Genomic DNA, 10705 nt, shown 5'->3' with positions numbered 1-10705 from the left:
GGTACCAAACATTGTGGTACCAAAAGATTTTCGAATACCAGAGTTCATTAAGTATACCGGTTTGGAATGCCCAAACACTCACCTTCGATCCTACTGCAACAAAATGGCGGAAGTAATCCGTGATGATAAATTGCTAATCTATTTCTTTCAAGATAGCCTAGCAGGATCCGCTTTAAGCTGGTATATGAGGTTAGACAGCATCAGGATCAAGAGCTGGAGAGACTTGGTGGAGGCTTTCCTCAAACAGTACAAGTTTAACATGGAAATCGCTCCTGATCGAACAAGTCTAATGGCAATGGAGAAAAGGAGCCAGGAGTCAGTAAGGGCTTATGCGCAAAGATAGAGGGATGAAGCAATGCATGTCCAACCCCCTTTGATAGAAACAGAGATGGTGAGTTTGTTTGCCAATACCTTCAAAGCACCTTATTATGAGCACCTAATGGGTAGCTCCTCTCAACACTTCTATGATGCGGTACGCATAGCTGAGAGGATAGAACAAGGGATTAAGGCTGGGCGAATAGCGATGCCGTTGGAAAAGAAGGGTTTCATTGGAAGAAAGAGAGAAGGCGATGTTAACAATCTGGAAGGTGGGTATAAGGGCAAGAGAGTAGATTTCCATAATCCTCAAGTACCTACCTCTCAATTCTCACGCATAAACTTTAACCAGCCTTTTTCCCCTAATAGAACAAATAACCAATCGAACTACCAAAATCACTACCAAAGACCCCATACAAAATACACTTCGGAACAACTGCCACCCTTACCCATGCCTTTGAAGGACATGTACACCAAACTGTTGAGCATCGGACAAATAACTCCTATCCCTACACTACCACTACAACCACCATTCCCAATTTGGTACAAGCCCGAGTTGGCTTGCGAGTACCATGGGGGTAATCCCGGGCATGGGATTGAAACCTGTTACGCCTTCAAGAAGAGGTTGTTGGAGCTTATTAAGATGGGATGGGTATCCTTTGAGGACAAGCCCAATGTTAATTCAAACCCATTGCCTAAGCATGCCCCAAATAGTAGTGGAATAGGCATGATCGAAGTGGGAAATCAATGCAAGGTGTTGAAGGTGTCCATGAAGAGGTTGTACGACATGTTGGTACAATCAGGATTTCTAAAGACAAAGGTGGAGAGCCATTTGGAGGGATATGATTACTGTGAATACCATGGAAGAGATGGACATCATATTGAGGATTGCATCGAGTTTTGCGAAAAGATTGCAAGAATGCTAAAAATGGAGGAGTTGAGGATTGAACCCATAAAGAGCAGCGGTGAGGTGAGTATGATGGAAGGTCAAGATGAAATGACAGGAGTATGCAGGGTCCAGCAAACAGCTTATGGGCCCCCAAGGCTAATCTTGGTTAAACCGCCCTACACAATAGGGAATCACAATGCCATGCCTTATAATTATGGTTATGCCTCTAACGTTCGAGCTCCTCTTCCTTTGTTCCAGCCTGAGATAAGTGGTTTGACCAGGAGTGGTCGTTGCTTTACGCCCGAGGAGTTGAGGAAGTCAAAGGGCAAAGAAGTGGTAGATCTGGACAAAGCACTAGAAGTTAATAAGCCAGTAACGGAAGAGGAATCGAATGAATTCTTGAAGTTGATCAAGCATAGCGAATATTGCATAGTGGATCAACTAAAGAAGACTCCAGCTAGGATCTCCCTTATGTCCTTGATACTCAGCTCTGAGCCGCATCGAAACGCCTTGCAGAAGGTATTGAATGAGGCATATGTACCCCAAGACATCGAACATAAAACCATGGAGCACCTAGTGGGGAGAATCCATGCAACGAATTACCTGTACTTCACAGCTGACGAGCTCGATGCTGAAGGTACCGGACATAACAAGCCTTTATACATTACGGTTAGGTGCAAGGATTGCCTCATAGGAAAAGTACTCATTGATAATGGCTCGGCCCTTAACGTGTTGCCAAAACACATGCTAGAAGAAATGCCGATCGATGAATCCCATATTAAGCCAAGTACTATGATGGCCAGAGCGTATGACGGGTCGCCTAGGCCAATAATTGGGACTTTAGAAGTGGAGCTATATGTGGGACCACAAATGTTCCTAGTAACACTTCAGGTTATGGATATCCACCCTTCCTATAGTATGTTGTTAGGAAGACCTTGGATTCATGCAGCGGGGGCAGTAGCTTCGTCATTGCACCAATGCCTGAAGTATATCATGAATGGGATGTTGGTAACTGTCAAGGCCGAGGAGACAGTATCCATGACAAAGAATGTAGTTGTGCCTTTTATCGAAGCGGGTGATTGCAAGGGTAACAATATCCATGCCTTTGAGATTGTGAACACCGACTGGGTGCCGGAGAACACAGTGCTAAGAAGGCCAAGGATCTCAGAAGCAGCAAGGATGGCAAGTCTATGCTTCTTGAACCGCGGAATCCCATTTCAGTATAACCTTATTATCGGGATACCAGAAGGGGTTAATCTGGCAAAGATGAAAAGTGCTGCTCAAAGATTTGGGCTAGGGTACCAACCTAACCAAGAGGATTATCGGTGGGCTGCTGGTCGGAGAAGGGCAAGAAGGATGGCTAGAATTAAAGGAAGAGAGCCTGATGAAGAAAAGCTGGAAATCCCTCCCCTTAGCGTGTCATTCCCAAAAGCTGCATACATAATGCAACATGATAAAGAAGCCGAAAGCCTTGATCAAGAGCTGTCAAACATGAGCATAAATACCTTGGGGGAAAACAAGGTGGAAGGAGATGACATGAAGACAATAGCAAGAAAGGGAGATGAAGCACTCCCACAACTGACGGTCTACACCATAGAAGAAGTATCCGCCAAGACCTTTGTGCGCAAGTTAGCTCAAGACGAGAAGTTTCAGAACTGGGTGACCCAAGAAGCTCCAGTGGTTTTCAAAATGTAAACCAATTTTGTTTGTCTTAACATGCTTTTGTCATTGCTTATGTTTGCTTTTATTTTCTCTAGTTGACAATCAAGGCTCATGATGTCAGCTAGATTTTATGCTTGTTATGGAGCCCACCTTTTTCTTTAAATAAATTGTGAGATCATGCACTTTTCACAAATTGCTTTCTTTTTTTTATGCATTTACACCAAACACTTCCCGCTTTCAGGAATCCTGAAAGCGGATCTCCCACAACATCACATACATTTAGCATCAAGAATAAATGGCCAAACTTGAACGAGCATGTGATAGCTATGGAAGAAGAAGAGTGGGATGAAAGCAATATCAGTGAATTCACTAGGCTAGTAGAACAACAGGAACAGACTTGGAAGCCTATCGCCGAGGAACTCGAAACCATCAATGTGGGCAGTGATCAGCTTAAGAAAGAGTTAAAAATAGGTACCCTAATTACTTCTGAACAAAGGATAAAAATGATCACCCTATTACAAGAATATTCAGATGTCTTTGCTTGGTCCTATGAAGATATGCCTGGTTTGGATACAAATATTGTAGTACACAAGATACCGTTGGAAGAAGGTTGTAAGCCAGTCAAGCAGAAGCTGAGGAGGGCCCACCTGGATGTCTGGATCAAGGTCAAGGCAGAACTCGAGAAGCAATGGGATGCTGGTTTTCTAGAAGTAGTTAGATATCCGCAATGGGTATCTAACATTGTTGTGGTGCCTAAGAAGGAGGGGAAGATTAGAGTGTGCGTGGATTTTCGGAATTTGAATAAAGCTAGCCCCAAGGATGATTTTCCGCTACCACACATAGATGTTTTAGTAGACAACGCTGCCCGGAGTTCCACATATTCCTTTATGGATGGTTTTTCAGGATACAACCAGATAAAAATGGCTCCGGAGGATAAGACGAAAACAACTTTTGTCACACCTTGGGGAACGTTCTGCTATAAGGTCATGCCATTTGGATTGAAGAATGCAGGAGCAACCTATCAAAGAGCAATGGTGACTTTGTTCCACGACATGATGCACAAGGAAATTGAGGTGTATGTAGACGACATGATTGCCAAGTCTAAAAGGGAAGAGGATCATGTTGAAGTTTTGAGGAAGTTATTTGAGAGACTGAGGAAGTATGAATTAAGGCTCAATCCTATAAAATGTTCATTCGGAGTTAAATCGGGTAAGCTGTTAGGATTTGTGGTAAGTGATAGAGGTATAGAGGTGGATCCAGATAAAGTGAAGGCCATCCAAGCTATGTCATCCCCTAAGACGGAGAAAGAAGTAAGAGGATTCTTGGGAAGGTTAAACTACATTGCTCGGTTCATAGCTCAGTTAACAACGATGTGTGAACCTATATTCCGACTACTAAGGAAAAAGAATCCTGGAACCTGGAATGAGGAGTGTGAGGAGGCATTCAATAAAATCAAGCATTATTTACAAAATCCACCTTTACTGGTTCCTCCAGTAGCAGGAAAACCTCTAGTATTATATCTAACAGTAACTGAAGCAGCCATGGGATGTGTATTGGGTCAACATGATGAAACCGGAAGGAAGGAAAGAGCTATTTATTACTTAAGTAAGAAATTCACTGAATGTGAGTCTAGATACACGGAGATAGAAAGGCTTTGTTGTGCGTTGGTGTGGGCGGCAAAGAGGTTGCGACATTATATGTTATACTATACCACTTGGTTAATTTCAAAAGTGGATCCTCTGAGGTATATCTGTAACAAGCCCTTTCTCTCAAGTCGAATTGCAAGGTGGCAAGTTCTATTAGCAGAATATGACATAGTATACATGACAAGGAAAGCTGTAAAAGGAAGTGCAATCGCGGACCATCTGGTCGATAATGCTGTTGAAGATTACGAACCTTTGGATTTTGACTTCCCCGATGAAGATATATTGTCAATAGAGAAAGAAGAAGAGAAGACAGATTGGTGGACGATGTTTTTTGACGGTGCAGTGAATGTATATGGTAACGGGGCCGGTGCGGTAATAATCTCTCCTGATAAGAAACAATATCCAGTTTCGGTTAAACTACATTTCGAGTGCACCAACAATACAGCTGAGTATGAAGCTTGTATCCTCGGTTTAGAAGCGGCATTAGAATTGAAGATAAAGAAGTTAGATGTATATGGAGATTCAATGTTGATTATCTGTCAGGTTAAAGGGGAATGGCAGACCAAGGAGGAAAAGTTGAGGCCGTACCAGGAATACCTATCCACGCTAGCAAAGGAATTTGAAGAAATTAGATTCACCCATCTGGGAAGGGAGGGGAACCATTTTGCGGATGCTTTGGCCACGCTAGCTGCTATGACTACCATTGATCTCAAGTGCAAGGTACAACCGGTACACATTGACATTAGAAATGACCCAGCTTATTGTTGCTTAGTTGAAGGAGAGATAGACGGACATCCTTGGTATTATGATATCAAGAACCTTGTGCAAAATCACGAATATCCGGTGGGAGCTTCCAAAACGGATAAGAAAACTTTGAGAAGGTTGGCTATAGACTTCTATTTAGATGGAGAGATTTTGTACAAAAGATCATTTGATGGGACCCTACTAAGGTGTTTGAATGAGGCAGATGCTAGAAAGGCATTACGGGAGGTCCATGAGGGGATTTGCTCAACCCATGCTAGCGGGCATATGATAGCGAGGAAAATCCAAAGGGCTGGTTATTTTTGGATGACACTAGAGAAAGACTGCATCGATTATGTCAGGAAATGTCATAAATGTCAAGTTTACAGTGACAAGGTCAATATGCCACCAGCTCCTCTATTTAATCTAATATCCCCTTGGCCATTTACAATGTGGGGAATTGACGTGATCGGGCCTGTTAACCCAAAAGCTAGCAATGGTCATAGATTCATCCTCGTAGCTATTGACTACTTCACAAAATGGGTAGAAGCTAGTTCATATGCCCACGTAACACAGAACGTAGTGAAGAGGTTTATAGAAAAGGACTTGATTTGTCGATATGGTCCTCCTGAAAGGATAGTGACAGATAATGCACAGAATTTCAATGGCAAAATGATAGCGGAGCTGTGTACTAAATGGAAAATCAAGCATTCGAAGTCTTCACCATACCGACCAAAGATGAATGGCGCAGTAGAAGCCGCCAACAAGAACATCAAGAAGATTATTCAGAAAATGGTAGTCACATATAGAGATTGGCATGAGATGTTGTCATTCGCACTTCACGCATACCGCACTACAGTCAGGACCTCGACAGGGACTACCCCATATTCTTTGGTATACGGTATGGAGGCAGTAATGCCGTTGGAAGTGGAAATCCCATCGTTAAGAGTATTAATGGATTCCGAACTAGAAGAGGCTGAGTGGGCCAAAGTGAGATATGAGCAACTGAACTTGATCAGCGAAAAGAGGATAGCTGCAATATGTCATCACCAACTTTACCAGAAACGAATGGCCAAGGCATATGATAAGAAGGTTAGACCGCGGTTGTTTCAAGAAGGGGATCTAGTATTGAAGAAAATATTGTCGTTACCTGGAGACGATCAAAGCAAATGGGCACCGAATTACGAGGGTCCTTACATAGTAAAGAAGACATTCTCAGGAGGAGCGCTGAAGTTGGCTAGAATGGATGGAGAAGACCTAGCTCGACCTGTGAATTCTGACTCTGTAAAAAGATATTATGCTTGATGTAGGCTCCTAAATCAATAAAGCAAAGTTTGGCCATTGACTTCTTTCTCTTTTGCATTGATCTCACAACAATCATTTTTTGCATTAATCCCAACAGTGCATGTCTTGTTGTTATCGCACCTAAAAAATTTAGCATCGGCTGAACGAATTTCTTCTTTATACAAAAGCCCAGACTAAAATCACACCCCTACACTGGGGGCAATAAGAAATGTTTTCATGAAAAGTTTTACGAAAGCCTATAGATTTGAAAACCAAGCTAAAAGCATTTGACAAAAGCATGACAAAGAGGCAATGATAAGTCATACATTTTGGGAAAAGGACTACTTGAAGAAAGTCAGAGACTTCTTCTTCAAGAATATGATAGGAGGCAACACAAGAGATGAATCCAAAGCAAGCTTATGTTAAGAGGGAATCTCATGAACTAGAAGAAGAGGATGGGGCCTATGTTTCAAAACCAGGTACGAATGCATGCATGGCATCTAATCATAAATCATTGCATATATGTTCTTTATGGATCGTTACAGGAGGAGACCTTGATGCATTCCAACAAGATTGGAGACGAAGAAAGAATCATAGAGGATGATAGCAAAGAATCACGGTTTTGAACCATAGTGGATTCTGGAACAACGAGAAGAACAAGAAAAAGAGAGAATGAAAAGTTTGAACCCTGCCATCAGGAAGAACGACATCGATATCAGCTTTGGTAATAGGGAATCGCCAGATGGGATTCCAAGTTGATTAAAGGAGATCGCCAGAAGGGATCTCGTGTTTCGCTATTTGAAGGTCGCCAGATGGGACCTCGTATTACATGTTGGATAAAAGGAATCGCCAGATGGGATTCCAAGTTGAATAAAGGAGATCGCCAGAAGGGATCTCGTGTTTCGCTATTTGGAGGTCGCCAGATGGGACCTCGTATTACCTGTTGAATAATAGGAATCGCCAGATGGGATTCCAAGTTGAAGGAGATCGCCAGAAGGGATCTCGTATTTCGCTATTTGGAGGTCGCCAGATGGGACCTTATATTTCGTTTGAATAAAAGGAATCGCCAGATGGGATTCCAAGTTGATTAAAGGAGATCGCCAGAAGGGATCTCGTGTTTTGCTATTTGAAGGTCGCCAGATGGGACCTCGTTTTTCATGTTGATTAAAAAAGGAATCGCCAGATGGGATTCCAAATTGATTAAAGGAGATCGCCAGAAGGGATCTCGTATTTTGATATTGGTTAAAGGAGGTCGCCAGATGGGACCTCATATTTCATGTTGGTTAAAAGGAATCGCCAGATGGGATTCCAAGTTCAGGAGGATTGCTGTAAAAGACAAGTTTCAGATCAATCAAGCTTCAACCAGATCAGTTTCGGGAATTCTGTTTTGGGTTTATCTTTATAAAACTTACTATGCAAAACCTCTGCTCCGTAAGCATTATAAAGAGGGGGCATCTGTTGTAACCCATTTTTGGGTCCCCACAAAATATATATATAAATATATAGTCAAAGGAGGTTAGAAAAATCACAGGAGGCAGAAGCGCTCAGAAAATGGTTGGAAAATTGGTCAATGAGGTTAAAAATACAAAGATTGGATTTTTGACAGTATATTCTTGAAGGAGGAGAGCCCTGTTGAGAAGGGAAATTTGAAATTTGAGGAGAAAAGCCCAAATTTGGATGTTTATGGACTTAATTGGATTTTTAAATGAATTTATAGGAGATTTGATTGTAAGAAAAATTGATTTTTAAGTCAATTTGGGCTTTAATTAGAAGAAATTTAAGTTCTGGGGCCAAAATATATTTTTTAGGAATTTATTAGGTCAAATCAGGGGCCTAATTGCATAAATATTGAAGTTTAATGGCCAATTAGGGATGAAATTGCATAAATCCGAGACCAAGGACCATATTGCAAAAGGCGCGTAACTTTGGGGCCGAAGGTGAAGTTATGTCGGGACTAAATTGCATCAAATCAGAAGTTTTAGGGTCAATTAGGGAATAATATTGAACGAAATTGAAAGTCGGAGGACTAAATTGAAAATTGGCAAAGAAATCCCTATTTTTATCAAAACGGCACCGTTTTGCACTTTAAAAAAAAAAAAAAAAAAAGAGGCAGGAACCAGGCGACGCATCGCCCGGTACTGTTCACTGTCTTCCCCGCCGAGCTGCCCGAGTGGCCGACTTCCAGGCGTGTTTGCTGCCTCGTTTGGCCCCCAAATCCGACAAAGCATGCACCGACATGTCCACCTGGAACCCATTTATCATGGGGAGTGGTCCGGTCGGGTCAAAAAAGTTTGGAACAGCTCCGTTTTGTGGCCCAAATCGTGCACCTCGGGCAGTCTGCAAATTTGGCAGTTCGAGGTGCACACTTTGAACCAACGGTTTGAATTACTCAAGGCGAATCAAGGGCTGGGATGTTTTTCCTATTGAAGACGAGATTACCCTCTGTCCGGCCCTATAAATAGGATCAATTTTCATGCTCAAAGGGTTGGCAAAAGAGGAGCTCAAAGTTGGCACAAAATAAGCTTTTCTGCCCGGTTTTTCCTGCAAACAGCCTTCCCTTTCTTTTTTTTTTTTTCTCTCTCTCCACCGTAGTCCAGCTCCCCCACAGACCCACACACACCCGAACAGCCCTTCTTCTAGCGCCACTCCCCTTGATTTTCTTCTTCCCCTCAGCAACCAGCAACAAGGGACACCCTTCTCTCTTGCAAAACCAAATCGGGGCAGCCCCCTCCATTTCCTCTCATTCTCTTCCAGCAGTCACAAAGAAACACTGTCCCCTCTCCCTCCCATCAACACAACGCCAGCAACAGAGCTTCACCTCAGCTTCTCCTTCACCGCAGCTTCAACAGCCCCAGCAACGCCTCCCGCGGCCTCCTCAGCAGTGACAGCCTCCACAGGAGCAAGCCTCCGCCTTCCAGCTTCTTCGCCGGCCAACAGCAGTCTTCCTTCCTCCAGCGACGCCCAGCAGCAACCGGAGTAGCAGCTCCTTCCTCAGTTACACCGACAGCTCCAGCCGAGAGCTTTCCTTCTCCTCTGCAGGAATCGGCTCCTTCATCTTCTAGCCGGGACCAGTGCACGCCAGTGAAACCACCAGCCTCCACCGCAGCACCGCCGACATACCAGCGACGCACCGCCGCCTCCACGCCAGGTGCTCTTCTCCCCCCTCTTCGCACATTGTTTGGTTTCATCTCCTGCATGCAGAACGAGCAGCGTTCTGCATGCAGAACGAGCAGCGTTCTGCATGCAGGAAGGGGGGAAAATAATTCCCCCCGTTTGTTTTTTAATTAGGCTGGGCCAGATTGGTTCTGGCCCAGCAATGTGGTTTCCTCCTGTGGGCCGGACTGATACCAGCCCAGCCCTACTGGCTGGGCTGGTTCCGGCCCATGATAAAACAGACTTTGTTTGGGGCCGAGATTGACCCAATATCCTTTGGCCCGAGATCGGCCCAGCCCGGCCCAATTATATATTAAATGTTATGTATATTATATTGTGGTTGTATTATTTATATCTGATATATATATAGAAAAATTAATTAATTTCCTCGAAAATTATTTCAAAAATATGTGAGTTTATTGTAATTTTATTACTGTATTTTGATCAATATCGGTTTGTATTTTTATACTGTAAAGATACAAATCCGGTATTAAAATACCCGGTTTTCGTCAAAACATAAAAAATACATAATTACAAAAAAAATGTTTTGTTTTCATGCATACGGCCTAGTCTCTCCAATATATATATATAAATATTATAACATCATATTTTTCACACAACAAAGAAAATTTCAAAACAATATATGTATTAGCATGCATTTTGGCTTTAATAACCAGTTTATTCAAGCCATGAGAACTAGGCCAATATTTCAAAAATTCTAAAAAAATCTTTTTGTCCTCTTTTAGTATTTGGGATTACGAATTTATACGTAAGACGTATTCCTGATATAAAAAATATGGTTTTTCATAGACGTTAGAATAGTTAGGTTTTACCCGATAAGATAAGGACCTCCTTATTGAGGAGGACTTTTCTTGAACCATAGACGGACCAACATACATAGACAGTTAGAAGGATTAGGTTTTACCCCTTAAGATAAGGACCTCCTTATTGAGGAGAACTTTTCTTGGACCATAGACGGACCAACATACATATACATTAGAAGGATTAGGTTTTA

The 10705-nt window shown here is 42.6% G+C and overlaps 1 protein-coding gene across 1 annotated transcript; it reads left to right on the top strand.

The window, feature by feature from the left end:
• Positions 1-523: 523 nt before the first annotated feature.
• On the top strand, positions 524-6546 carry LOC127905830 (uncharacterized; the record flags this gene model as incomplete). Its single annotated transcript, XM_052456258.1, has 4 exons — positions 524-1636; positions 1721-2095; positions 2225-2824; positions 3649-6546. Coding segments are annotated over exons 1-4 (4986 nt in total), but the record flags the coding sequence as incomplete, so codon positions are not given.
• Positions 6547-10705: the final 4159 nt, after the last annotated feature.

This window comes from Populus trichocarpa, chromosome 10 (assembly GCF_000002775.5).
Source record: "Populus trichocarpa isolate Nisqually-1 chromosome 10, P.trichocarpa_v4.1, whole genome shotgun sequence".
Classification (NCBI taxonomy): Eukaryota; Viridiplantae; Streptophyta; class Magnoliopsida; order Malpighiales; family Salicaceae; genus Populus; species Populus trichocarpa.
The sequence above is the reverse complement of the archived record's forward strand: the minus strand, read 5'-3'. Positions and strand labels throughout refer to the sequence as shown.